Below are 14,651 nucleotides of genomic sequence, written 5' to 3'. Positions count from 1 at the left end.
GTTTTTTGTTGTTTTTGGGTGAGGGTTGAACCTTGGAAACATCATCAAAAAGAGATTTGTCTAGTGGGATTTCATTTGCATATATGTTTGTGTACTGACCGGGAGAGCAGAGCCTCTAACGAAGACACAGTACATGCTTCCCACACTCAAGCCTTTGCACTTCTCAGGCCTACATTCTAGAAACTGCCTGCCGTCTAGGCTAATCAGATGACACATGGAAGCCATTAACTCTTACGTCACTTGGTTAGAGATCATCTGCAGTTGATGTGCCTCAAGACAGAAAGAACCCAGCATTAAAACGAGAGTGTAGGTTAAAAGCATCCAGAAACGAAATCAGAACTGAAACGTAAGACACACACACACACACACACACACACACACTCACAAGAACTAGACACCTCAAGCATGTAATTGTATATTTATTTCTCTTTTTAAAGAACACTCCTTAATGTAATTCAATATACAAACTTGGTTTCACAGAATTATAATCCACTATATAGCACAAAGATAACCCAGATTGTGTGTGCGCATGCACATACATGTGCATGCGTGTGCACATGTTGCTGTACCCCTCCCTCTGCTCTGCTCTTCTAGACCTGCAAAGGCTCTTCCCACCTTCAACACTGATCAAAAGCCGTTCTGAAGGTTAGATACAAAAAAACTTCCTTCTCCCCAGAGCTGCTTCCTTTTGAAGGCCTCTCTGCTTCATTCCCCCTGAGACAGCCAGGAGTGACACTCTTTCCCTATTCAAAGGGTAAGGTGACATTTCCTAATGCTGATGGTAACCCTGTAACCATTATGGACAGGCTGATGGGAAGAGCTGGGGAGCAGGTCTCCATCCCTCTTCCCCACTTCCACACCCAACCCTCGAGTCCAAGTGCGAACCCTCCGTGCAGCCTTAGTTCCAGTCACCATCCTGTGCAGCAAGAACCAAGATTTTTAAGCCCAGGTCTTCTCCACAGGCAGCGCACAGCACTGCCTACCAAGCCACCGGGCCGGCCGATAACCAAGCTCTACACAGTCCATGTGCTTTCTCACTTTAATTTTAAAGACACTCTAGCATAGGTCTGTGGCAACCTCGTGTCCAACCGAGTAACACAAAACTGTACCAGTGATGCACTTGTACATATTTACATGGGGGCGGAATGTTTTTCCCATATTTTTTAAGGTGAGTATATAGATCAACATGTTCACATAAGACCAAATACTTTTAATATTATTTATAACTGATTTATAAAGCTTTGAAAAAAACTCACAATAGCACATTGTTTACTTTAATGCTTTACGGTACTATCCATTTAAAAATCACAATCAGCTCTTAAGTTATTGTCAATCCGGCAAACAAGAGACAAAAAGAATTTACAGGTTAAGAACCGACTGATACGTTCTTTATCTTTTTTTTGTAACTTATGCATAAGTGCAGAATAAGATATTCTAGTTTAAATATCTTGCTTACAATGGACATTTCTGTTCTAGTTACGCAACAGGGAACCCATGCTTCACATAGAAAAGCAATCCACAACATTAAGAAAAAAATGTACAGTTTATGAAACAAAATAAATATTAGTATTACAGAATGAGAGCTGTACATAAAAGCTGTTCAGTTTTATCATATAAAAATATGTTTTAGTGCAACCTCACAATATATATAGATGCTGCTTTGCTTTACGTCGTTAAGATCCAAGTGTCCAAAAGAGGAAAGAGATTACATTTATTACAAAGCAGATACACAAATTCTAAAATATGTACAAATTACCGCTAAAAAAATGCTTATAAGAATATAAGCAAAGTAAAGAAAAGGCACAAACATCTGTACAATTTTTTTCAAAGTTACCAGACCCAATAGGTTAATTTCAAATTTTGTTTTGGTCAGGCTCAAGATGACTTGTTAATTTCCCTAATTGTCTTCAAAATAACAAAAGTATTTATAATAGCCAACTACTGTAACTTAGGACAGGCATGCTATCAACTCGTTTATTTCTATCCCTAGAAAAACAAAAACAAAAGGGGGGAGGGGGAAATGTGGAAATGAATGTGTCCATGCATTGCAGATCAATGGAGTCGATTCTTTTCCGATGAGGGCTCATTGCCTTCCTCTGTGCTTAAAGATAATTCCTTGCTGCTCTGAAAGTCCACCTGCTTCTCATCCACACTGCCCTTGCTGTAAAACGTGGGGTGGGCTACTGCAGTCTGTGATGTACCAAAAGTGTCCTTTTCACCATCGTGTAAGTCAGGGTGGGCGGCTGAGGTACAGAGCTGACCTGGCTCAGGCCCGCTAAAGTGTCTAATGCTGATGTGTGCACTCTCCAAGGGTTTCTGCGGGGACTCCTGCACCCATGTGGGCTGATCAGCCCCAAGCAGAGCTGCCTCTTCTGTTGCAATCCGGAGTGAGGCGATGGCTTTTGTACAAGTCTGTATGTTTTCCTCCTGTTCTCTCTCTGTGGAATTTAGGCTGTCTTCTGAAGTACTCTGTTTCATCAATAGCCGTGGGGAGGAGGGAGAACTAGGTAGACCAGATGACTGCAAAACGTGAGGGGCTTGTTTCTCATGCCGCCTGGAAAGGGTGTAGGGATCCTTGGTGAGGGCCTCCCCGGGTGCTCCTTTCTTCTCCTCAGAGCCCTCTGTGGGCAGAGGCAATGTGGGTGGAGGATGTAAACCGGAAATGGCTGGCGGCAAGGAGTGAACCATTTGGATCCCACCAACTGGCACCATGGGGATAGGAGCTCGCACTTGCTGCTGAGAATGGAGGGGAAGATGACTGAAGACATAGTCAGTAGGACCCTCAGGGAAAAGGCTGGAGCCGTGATGTTCATAAGCACCTTCTTGGTCTCCATAGAGACTGAAGTAAGGAACCTGAGGTAATCCTCTTCTTAGATTCTACACAGGAAAACAGAGCACAGAGTTCAGATCTGCTCCCCCTCTCCCTCTTTTTTCCACCCTCCCTCAGGATGCCTGGCACCTAGAAAGAATTTCTCAAAACTGAATAGCTTCCTTAGCTATCCTTTTCTAGTTCTTTAATGAAGGTGTTCACCCGTTGGACAGTGGCTTTTGTTTTTTAAAAGCAAAATGCTAAAGCAACCAGTGTATTTCCCACTAGGCATAAAGTCACATGATGGCTATTTCTTCATAAGAACAAGTACAGAAAATTGACTCACCAGAAAAACAACTAACAAACAAAGAAAATAACAAAACAAAACAAAGGATGACTAGTAAATATTGATGGGACTTAAACTCAAAGGAAATAGGATTATCAACTATTGATGCAGTAGGCTGCATTGAAGAAATTCCTGAGGCATGGCAGAAATAATAAGTTGGCAATAGACTTTTACAAAACAAAGGAAGGCGGGGTGGTTTTGAGAAACTACATAACTATTCCTTTGCTTTGAAAAGCTTGGCCTACAAGAAAACATCCCTATTTAAGTCCCTTTGTGCCGAGTACTAATCTAGTAGAAGATACCCCTGCACAGGAGAGGTCTTGGTATACAAGGTATTGGCCTATAGGAATACATCCCGACTAAGAAGAGACCCTATAGAAAATGCAGAGTTCTTCAAGTCCCAGCTCCAGGCTAAATCTTATAGAAATGGCAATGCTTGAAAGGAAGCAAGGACTCATTAATATCATGTGTGTTCAACAGTTAATCATTCATATTCAATTTCATAGCTGGGAATCAAAGATGATTATCGCTCAATTTCTCTGTTGGTGTTACTTATAACATGAATGTCTTCTTGGAAATTAATGAAGTAAAGGTATTTAAAATTTGGAGCCATAATTCCGAATTTCATGGTTTTCATCCTGAAATGATGACTTTATTTTGCTATTCTTGTTTTTGTAGAACATAGCTTAGATTGCCAGATTATCTGGTTCTAGTGAATCAGTCAGAATTTTAATTGCTAGGATTCATTAATAATTTATTTATATGAGAATTCAAGGTAGATTAAAACTTGTCTAAGATAATAATCTAGGAAAGTGATCTTAAAAATGGTTGTAATTCATCTCAAGGATGCTTTGGCTCTCAGATTCAAGGGCCAAATCTTACCGCCAGTTCCGTTTAGATTTGAGCCTGGCTCAGGAACTGTAAATTATGCATATGTCTGCTACTGTCTACCATGCTTGGAATTTGTGGTGGTCCGAGCTACATCTTATCCAGGCTGCACACAAATGATTTGCTCTACCACACAGATGAAATGGTCCAATCAGCGCCCCTGGAATCACTGGGACCTCACAAGCTAGAATAGACGACCATTTCAGGACTCAAGAAGAATCCTCTAAGTGCTACGTATAGACAGACTCTCTCCATTAACTCTTGTTTTAGAGAAGATCAAGTCTTCATCAAACAACAGTTAAGGCAGAGGAACCCTAATGCATTTGGTAGCAATCCTGGAAGAAAATGAATTCTTTGTAAACCATGGTTATCACATATTTAAGGTTTAAATAAAACGTGACTTGGGTATTTTTTCCATTTGACTTTTGTCTGCTCTGTGTTCGATCCACTCTACATGTACCTCACCAGAGTACAGATAGTCTAAGTTTTCTCAGGGAAGGGGTCAGCAGAAGACACTAGGAGAGATGTGCCATTGCACAAAGCTACTCAACTTTTGTCTTAACTCTGGGCTGACAGTGGAGTGACAAGTTAGCCTCTAAAGCTAGGACACGCTCCATGTGTCCTAAAGCTACTAAGACAAAATCTTGTGCTCTCAATAAACATTTCCCATTCAGATCATCACTGATCAGAAATGAAGTTGCCCCCTACGAAAGCAAATGCAGAAGTAGAATTTCTATGATTAGTCACACGCATAGCTAACCGAGGTGCCAGACATTTCCACACACATTCCTCCTGTCTACCAAAGTCTTCCAGCCTGCAAATAAACTCCTGCAAACCTTTGTATTGCTCTGCTTTGGTCTCTACTACACGCTCTCCTATTGCTTAGTGACTTGAGCTTTATCATAATACAGTGCCCACATTCTAATCAGAAAAAAAAAGAATACAAATTTCACTGTTGAATTGTGTGAGGCTTATGTACACACAATGTTTGCATGCACATATGATACACAGTTTTGTACATGCATGTATTCCAGGCACTAGAACTATTATGCTAATCATCTTGTCAACGGTGTGATAGGGCTTCTGGGAGCTGGGGAAGAAGGTAGGAGAGCCTGGCTTCATCGAGGCAGCTGGGAGCAGGGAAGTAGCTGACAGGGAAAGAGAGAGAAGTAGTTGATGTAGCTGAGACACCAGCCACAGGCACCTGAGCAGAAGTCCTTACGTGAGAACTGGAGAAGCTTCCCTCAATGTGCTGACAGCTCCCGCACGGCTTACAGCTGTGCCACACCTGCCTTTAGGGACAGACAATACCTATGCAAGGTCTATGTCTGCCTGAGGCTTCCTTACCCAAGTGTCCACGATGCAAGACAACCTACCCAAGATCGCATGGACAAGGGAGAGCATTGAGCACTGAGTGCTTTACTGGAGACCTTCTTCATCTACACACCGAAACGGATATGCATAAGAAAATAGGGTTGTAACTGTAATATTATTCCCCCTTCGAGCCATGTTCCAGTCCTCAAAAGTGGTGATGGATGGAATGAAGTGCATGCACTTTTAAATTCTATTATCTATCTTAAAGGGAACCAGAAGGTGTTAGGGGAGGAATCCTAGTGGCGTGTGTTTCTCCGTCTAAATCGTCTCTAAGTTGAGACGTCTCTAAATCTGGCTCTAAGTTGAGACTAAACCAATTGTATCTTGGTTTATTATGTCATCCTGGGTACCAGGGTCCCTTCTCACCACAGTCATTGCCCTTGGATGCTTCTATCAAGGTTTGCAAAATGACAAAAGGATTTCTGTGAAAAGGGGCTATGGTTGGTCATATCCCTTTGGTACATTATTAGAGAGAGGGAAGTCTTCATCGGACAGAGCAGTCAGGAGGGACACCTGTCAGCAACTCAGGTCTATTTTTCTCTGACCAGGAAGGTCTCATTCAAGATGCAGTTCTCCCTGCCCTTTCAAAGACGATCAGTCAATATAAGATGACAATTCAGGACAGAGCTCCCGCTTGGGTCCTGACTCTGTTGTAGGCAGAGAACAGACAGAAGGTGGCATTTTTTTTTTTTTTTTTTTTTTTTGTTTAAAGATAACTGGACCGGGTAGCAAGCCAAAGGATTTGTTGGGGATGATGGATGAATTCTGTGAGGTGTCTAGAGACTTTTTAAAAGGACAAAATAAAATAAAATAAAAACCACACAATTAGGAAAAATTCAGTAAGTGGTGAAACTAATTTTTTTCCGTTTGGCACTAAATTTCTTGATTAACTTCGTAGTGAATCAGAGATCCAAAATAAGTGAATTCTTTTATTCCGTTTAACTTCTTTAATTAATTAATTGATTAGTTAGTTAATTCTTTTGCCTGAGTTTGACAGCATATTAAATCAATGGCTCTGTTTTCATGACATGGTTACCTGAATAAGTTCCATTGACTCATACAGGCCAGTCTACTTGGACAAAGGCTGACTCAAAGGCTTACAGGACTAGTTTAGCGCATCGGGCCAGCATCACCGTGTCTCTATGAGGAAATCCCAGAGGGATTTCCAGGTTTCTATTCATTATATAGTGTCTCTATTAGAGGAATCATTTAAGGACACACCAGAGGGATTCCCAGCTTTCTTATTTGCTGTATAGGGACTCGGGCAGCACAAGATACAGAAGTTTGCAGAGATGTGGTGCTTTTTCCTAGCTTGCTAATTTATTAGCTTGAAATCAGTCATGTCTGGACATCAGGGCATGTCTCTGCAGGATTGCAACATCAAAATAAACTTTATATATGGTTTATGGAAGAAAAAGAAAAAGAAAAGGAGGAGGATGAGGATACAGCAAGGAATGCTGGGAGCTTGCCTGACGTTTGAGAAAGGTCTTGTGAGGTCATAAATCAAGATAGCAGTAGGCAGTGAGAGGGAGGGGACTGGCTACCAGGGCTGGGGCAGACAGGGCTAGGAGTTAGCAGTGCCCCAGAAAGACCATGCTTCACCAGATGGAAAATAAAGAGGGTGCAGGCAGGGAGAAAGATCTGGAAACGAAAACCACTTTTAAAGCAAAGAAACTCAGAAGGCATCATGGCCCTGTGCTCTCTGCCTGCCTTTTGACAATCCTACCCCAATGGAAAGAGATCCACTGGGCTAATGTGCAATGAGGTACTTTTGGTGGCTTTCACTAAACCTGTGGCTTCAGTGTGGCCCATGGCCACAACTGCTGTCACCTTCCTTTATAATAAAAGCAGAAGGTGGAAACCTCAGAATATTCTCCCCTGCTTTCTGACGGCTCATGCTCTGGCCTGCATTCTCCCTCAACATCTATACCAGGTGCTAACAGCAACAATAACAGGGAAAAAAATGCAGAAACCTTATGCCTTTACCTTACGAGCTACTTGAGTGTCACACCGCCATTTCTCAGGTCCTGACCATTTGCACATGTACACACATTGGACAATGTAATGAGTATATTATAAAAATGATTGTGGAAGTCAAGGACAAAGCCTGGATCAGAGTCCTCACCTGCTCAAGCGTACATGTCACTAACAATTTACCCGTCTTCATGTTTGTCTACGTAAGCATGCCATACCTGGGGCTTCACACCTAAGGGTTTTGGCTCATGTCTATAATTAGTTAAGCTTACAAAACATTTGGCAGGCTTCACCTGTTCCTAGCTGGAAGTTCACTCCTGCTTTGATACAATTTTATACTTGGAATAATGCCACAGCCATGTCACTAACACGGTGTGTGATAAAAACGTCTCCCTGCTATTTGAATTAATAGGTTCATGCCTCCTCTAGAGAGACACCCACATTATAATAAATGCCTCATAACTATGCTATAGGAGGTACCCACGTTCTGCAGCATTGGTGAAGAGGGCTCAGGTTATACTTACAGGAGGCCCCAATACAATTGGCTCTGTTTGCAGATACTGCCCCATTGGTAATGGTGGGTTATGGTATAAAGCCCTTCTGGGAGATGGTGCTCTAATGGTAGTCATATATCTTCTCTCTCTTCTGGGAGAGAGGTCCCTTCTTGTTGTAATGTCTTTTCCAGGAGACAATGGTCTCCGTGGGGACAAATGCCTCCTTGGTGAAGCATCCCCTTGGGACATCTCTCTCCTCAATGCAGCTTCTTTTCTTGGTGACAGATGCCTCATAGGTGATAGATCTCTTCTAGGTGATAAATGTCTTCTGGGTGACAAATCTCCTTTGGGTATCAGATACCTCTTTGGCGAATTATCTCGACAGGGTGAAGAATCATATCCTGGTGAGGACCGGTAGCTTGAGGGGGAGAAGTCCCTTGGGGAGGAGCTCGGCTCTGAAGACAACATGGCCTCTTCGTCCATGGAGCTTGGGATGTCTAACCTGTCTTTGTCGGGTTCGGAGTCTGTGCTTTTGCTCTGGAACAGCCTCTGATATTCTGTCATCTGGGTGTCTTCACAAGAGTCACTGGGTGTCATGAGCTGAGTGACCTGAATACTGGGTAGAGTAACCAAATAGCTGATCAATGACGAATGTCCCAGAGAGCTATCTGAGGGGACGCCGTGGGCTACAGCGCCAACATTGACAGGCAAGGAGGAGAACCGAGGAGGCTGAGGACTGGTGCTTCTTGACCTTGTTTTGGGTGTCAAATCTCCTTGGTCATCAAAGTCATCATCGTCTTCATCATCTTCATCATTATCGTCTCCATCCTCTCCGTCAGATTCCTCAGCATCTGAGAACTGGTGGTCAGTTGAAATGCCGGACATGCTGTGCTTCTCAGATGTTTTGTGCAAATCTTCCATATTTTCTGAAAGAACCCAACAGTAACAACGGTAGTTAAGATCCCATTTTCAAGGCTAGGAGCTTGTATCTGCCCCAACAATCTTCCCAAAAGCCTTCCTTGACCCTCTTGACCCCCTAAAATTATCATGCCTCTCAACCACCCATGGACACTTACTTGTGCCTACCCTACTTGGTTTCATCCCTGAGAACCCTGGAATAGGATTTTATATTTCAGACTTCAGAGAAGTCTCATGACACAACTCAAAACAAAGGGATGTGTCTGGTATTGCTAATAACTGATGCTGAAGGAGGAAAAGCAAAGCGATGGCCCACCTCTCCTGTTGAGGTGCAAGTTATTTGTAAGAGGGATCCCTCAGGAGGTTTGCCGACCTTCAGATCCTCTACTGGGGTTAATGATGGATATTTTTTTCTACTACATTTCCTCTCAATAGGAAGACTAACACATTAAAATACTTTCAATTTCCTCCCAAAGCTTCCCAGCACATAAATCACAACTCCATCCCCTGCCTCATGCACACATCCCTTCACAGTGTTTAGAGACAACTATTTTGCTAACACAGCCCTCCCCACCTCTAGAACAAGTTACACTCAAATGTTTTCCTTTCTCCTTAGTAGCTCTCAAGCAGTTCAGTGTGCTGTTTTATTTCCTGCAACGATTACTTAATAAGGCGACGTGCAATCACTAGACCACAAAGTCCGCCTAAGAGGCCAGTCCATTCAGTAAGTCACGCACCTGCTTCTTCTGTTTCTGTCTCATCTACTGATGTCATCGAGACGCCCAGCTCCAGACACTTTTTCATGTGGGCCTTAGATTTCATGTGTTTCGTTAGGTTTCCTAGAAAATGCAAACAAGGGAACAAGAGAATTAACTATCAAACTGTAATGACTGAGGTAAAACGTGTGGGATGGGCATATGCACTTTTTATACTATAGAACTTACCACAGGAAACTCAGGGATCAATTCAGGGGCCTAGAGTATATTCATTTGTTCTTATGAAATGACTGTTATGGTCTGTTGTCATCTAGACAGTGTAGGAGCAACACACAGGTATGCACTTTTATTTTCCAGTACATGCTCCCAGAAATTCAGCCTGATAAAAGCATTGTTTTTTTTCTCTCTCTGATACAGCTATACTTAGTACTAATTAAATAACTACATCACAATGAACTATTCTTTCAAAAACAACTATCTCATATTATGATCAATTTGTTGATTGTATCTAGGAATTCTACATATTATTTTTATACATCCAACACAGATATTTCTACACTTTTATTGCTCTTATCAAAACATCTATAATTTTTGAAAGAGCTCAAAGAGATTTTTGATATGTTAACTCTTAAGGGTGTATGTGAATTAAACGTTACTAATTTTCTATGAATTCATGAAACCCATGTGTTTCCGTTGTTTATGTATGCATGGTATGTACATGGGTGTAGATGCTAAACAAGGTTACATCCAGCCCTCTGTATCCATGACTTCTATATTACTAGTCTCAACCGCCCAAAGATCAAAACTGGAAGAATATATTGTCTGTATTGAAAAACTTTAATCTTCTTTTTTGAATATTGCATAATCAATGTGATTTTTAAAAATACATAGCAATTACATTGAATAAAGTATTCAAGTAACCTGGAAATTATGAGAAGGTGTGCCCATAATACAGCACTTTATACAGAGGATGAGCATGTGTGGGAGCTCCTAGAATCAATCCATCATAGACACAGAGTAAATTGTGTCTGAACGTTTGTGTTGCTTCCACATACACTGTATATATGAAATATATATATATATATTTTTCATACTCCAAAGAGGAACTCACTTGGGCTCCCTTTTTCTGAGTAAGTTTGTAATCTTCAGAGTAGATTTCTAGATAGAAGTTGGAATTGGAAACAATCCCACCTTGATTTGTGGAAGCCATGAGCATCTGAGGTAGCAGGCCAAAGCAAGGGCAGGAGAAAATAGTGGGAGCTTGGTACAGGCAAGGGGAAAGGATTCCATTAATGATCGGAAGGATGCTCTTTCCTGGTGGAGTCCTCACGATGGTTCAGAATCGGATTTAACCATTTACCTAGAGCACTGTTTTGACAACTTTATAGTGATTGGTGGGCTTGTGGTGTGTCCTAAGACCAAATTTTTACATTTTCTTCCCTCCTGGGGACTTCTGAGCAAGCTGGATCACCATAAGGGAGAAGGGTATTTAGAGAGCAGCATGCTTACTTCCTTTGATGTTCAGATGCTTACGTTCCCTCTCCTTATTGCACTACAAATGAGGCACCGAAGACACATAAATACTCTCCAAATAAACAGATATTAGAAAACACCAAACATTAATACTTCCGTCAAAAGATCACAATTTAAGATTGTGGGCTACAACTGAGATAATTATATATCTCCCTACCAGATTATCATAATTCACACCTGTATTTCATTGTTGATATCAGGGCAGACTACTTGATGTTGAAATTGAACGTTAAAACACTGGAAATGAAGTGGGGGTTGAAGAGGGGCAGTCTACAAGCTCCCTTAGACAGATCTGACATGGACCATGAGGATTTTCACCGTAGTACAGAATAATAGAAATACAAGTCGAGCAATCTTGAGTGAAACATTTCTGTCTAAATCAGTCTATTAAAACACACATTTGCAAGTAACAGGCTATCTCAAGGCAGGTCCTAGCTGGATGAGATTAACTCTTGAGGTCTGAGAGTAAGACTTGTCTCCATGCTGATAAATACAGAGAGCAGAAGCTATCAAATCTCTATGTATAATTAATGCAGCTGTGGATGGAGGGGCCCACCAGGGAGTCTGTGGGTCCTTACATTATTTATAATCTTGAAAGTGACCATGGCCACATCTTTTCCTCCCAGTAACTTCCCTTGCTTATCCACTGCCATTCATGTATCGCCTCCCTGCAGAATTTCAATATTAGTACAAATATTACCTAGCCCACATAAATTTCCAACATGAAGTAATAGCTATCCAGACACTTCTAAGCCACTTCCTTCAGAGACAACCTGCCTGGCCCTCAGTCTGCAGCTCTTAATTAGTCATAAAAGGAGTCTCAGAGTCTCACATACATCCTTTGATCCTGGACAGGAAGGAGGAAATATATCTCAGGGGGTCATATTTTCACAAACAAAACACTCTCTATGCTTGGTGAAAGTGAGTTACAAAGTAGGATTCAGAATCCTAAGTAGCCGGAAGTTTTCCTGAAACCTTTCCTCTCCCAACAACAACAGCAACAAAAGTCAAGCCCATACCTTTCGTCTTGAAGGCAAAATTACATAACTTGCATACATAAGGCCGAACATCAGTATGAGTGCGTATATGTTTTTTCAGCATGCTTGGCTTCTTACAGCGAATTCCACACTCTTCACAAATGTACTTTCCCCGTCCACGTCCTCTGACATACACATAATCTTCATTGGATTTGTACCTATTTGAAGAAGAAGCAAACCGCACTGATTTTAAATACTCTTATCAAACCAAAAGCTAGTCATTGCCTGTCTTCAATTGTAAGAGGGTCTTTTCCAATTATTCACCCTGACTTCTATGAACCCTGAGAAGTTTATACAGCGAACAGTTGAGACAATTGTGTAATGGAATTATTGCTGTAAGCAAAGTTTTATTCTATATGGAATTACAGATTTACTGATGGAATATACAAATGTTCCAACAGATTTACATAAGCTCAAAGAGATACAGACCTGGATCTCCCACTTTTGGGCATAATATAGCTTCCCAACAAGGAACATCACTGAATGCATACCAACCTATTAGAATAACGATGCTTTATGCATAATCTGTTAACATGACATCATCTATATTATACGTATGGAAACACTCCTCTACATTTGCAGAAATAATTCTAACTGAGAATAGAAATCTCTCTTGCAAGTTTCCACACTATTTTTGCAAGCCTGGCACATGTGTGCCTCCGAAATTTCAACTTAACCCAGGCTCGGCTCTGCTCACCAACTGTTGTCTACAGATTTGATCTGCTCTTCCCAGGATCATGAATCTGTACTCATGGAAAGTCTAAATTTCAACTGGCTTCTTGAAAGCCTTGTTGCGTAATGAGAACTGGAGACTGTGGGATAAAATTAGCATTTGTTTCCTGAAGGGTTGGTCTGTAAGTGTATTTGAGGCCGTCTCCAGTCATGAACTTGAGTTGAAGAATGTCTCTGACAGAAGAGGAGATACCTAGCCAAATGCTCTGCAATCTATCTTGATTAGAAGGTGACAGCCCATGAGAAATCTCATAGATTTAAATTATCAAGCAGTAGACCTGTACTGCACAACTCAATAAATGGTATGATCCCTCACACCACAGCGGGGCTAGAATTTTAGATCCCAAGTCACTGTGGCAAGAAAGCACTTCTGAAAGTTCTTCGTATAGCTTCCAAAGGTAGGCTAACACACAAAATTCTTTGTTTGTTGTGAAATTCCTGGGTGGTATTTGACCTAGAGTTGTTTGGGGTTGTTTTTTGTTTGTTTGTTTGTTTGTTTTGTCTTGTTTTGTTTTTCCCCATTTGAAGAGGCTTTTGACCATACCCATCTTGCTCTAGCTAATACTCCAACAGGTACAAAATCAAATTCAAATTCAATTACCCAATTTGTATAAGGCTTTTCAAGATGAAACGTCCATCCATATATTGGAATACCAACTCTGCTATGAATAAAGTGTCATCTTAGCATGCTTGGCATTTCGGTAAGCACTAATCAAAGGGGAATGTGGGCATTATCACTTTCGCATGCCCTTTACCCTTTCAAAAACATTTCAACTATGGCTTGGCCTTACAACTTGTTTTCTTCTCACATGTGCATTTTACAATGAATCACAGCACATCCTCGAGGCACAAAAAACCATTCTTCTACATTCAATTTTGCTCTCTGTTCCTAACAAGTATGAAACTGCTTAAAGGGATATGATGATGTTACAGAAAGCCAATATTTTTCAGAAAAGGATACTCTAGCTTTATCTGTATTGGGGTTGTACTGGCTGGTTTTGTGTGTAAACTTGATACAAGCTAGAGTTATCTGAAAAGAGGGAATGAATTGGCATAGAGAAAGTTCCACAAGATTTAGCCATAAGGCATTTAAACAAAAAAATTAGTGGTCAATGGAAGAGAGAGCCCAGCCCATTTTGGATGGGGTCATCCCTGGGCTGATTGTCCTGAGTTCTAAAAAAAAAAAAAAACAGGTTGAGCAAGCCATGAGGAACAAGCCAGTAAGCAGTACCCTTCCATGGCCTCTGCATTGGCTTCAGTCTCTGGGTTCCAGCCCTGTTTGAGTTCCTTTCCTGATTTGCTTAGGTAATGAATGGGAATGTGGAAGTGAAAGCCGAATAACCAATTCCCTCAGCAATTCGCTCTTTGGTCATGGTGTTTTGTTGCAGCAATAGAAACCCTAACCAAGGCCAGTTAGTGCCAACAGAGTGGACAATGGCCGTGACGGACCTGACCATGCTGTGGGGTAGATCGTAGAAGGACTTTGGAATTTTGGATTAGAAGAGCCATTGGATGTTAAGAGTTGTAATGGGATGTTCTGCAGGAGCTTGAAAAGTAAGAATGCTGAGGGCAGTGTACAGGATGGAGACCTGGTTTGGGAAATCGAGAGGGAGATTGAAGACTCTATCAGGACCATTTGCTATCTTGAATTGAGGTTCTGTGGTACTGACTAGCTGAAGATGAAGAAGCAGCTGTACTTAAAAGGTGCTAGAACTTCTACATCGGAACTTTGCTTTGTCTTAGGTGATTAACTCTTATAAAGAATGAAATAAAGTAAAATTCTACATAAATCTGTATATGAGGAGAATGTCTTCAGATAGCCTATTTACT

At 41.4% G+C, this 14,651-nt stretch overlaps 1 protein-coding gene across 11 annotated transcripts in view; it reads right to left on the bottom strand.

Annotated features, from left to right (window-relative positions):
• Positions 1-401: 401 nt before the first annotated feature.
• Positions 402-14,651, bottom strand: part of Hivep2 (HIVEP zinc finger 2) — a 199,210-nt gene continuing 184,960 nt past the window's right edge. For 10 of the 11 annotated variants that reach the window (XM_039109867.2, XM_063287903.1, XM_039109863.2 and 7 more), the window contains 4 exons: positions 12,072-12,247; positions 9,541-9,642; positions 7,916-8,811; positions 407-2,877 (listed from right to left, as the gene is read on the bottom strand). In XM_039109867.2, the coding sequence (XP_038965795.1) occupies positions 2,053-2,877; positions 7,916-8,811; positions 9,541-9,642; positions 12,072-12,247 (1,999 nt within the window). In that variant the 3' untranslated portion in view covers positions 407-2,052. 11 annotated transcript variants of the gene reach the window in all.

This window comes from Rattus norvegicus, chromosome 1, assembly GCF_036323735.1.
Source record: "Rattus norvegicus strain BN/NHsdMcwi chromosome 1, GRCr8, whole genome shotgun sequence".
Taxonomy (NCBI): domain Eukaryota; kingdom Metazoa; phylum Chordata; class Mammalia; order Rodentia; family Muridae; genus Rattus; species Rattus norvegicus.
Note: the sequence above shows the minus strand (reverse complement) of the source record. Positions and strands in the feature narration are given on the sequence as shown.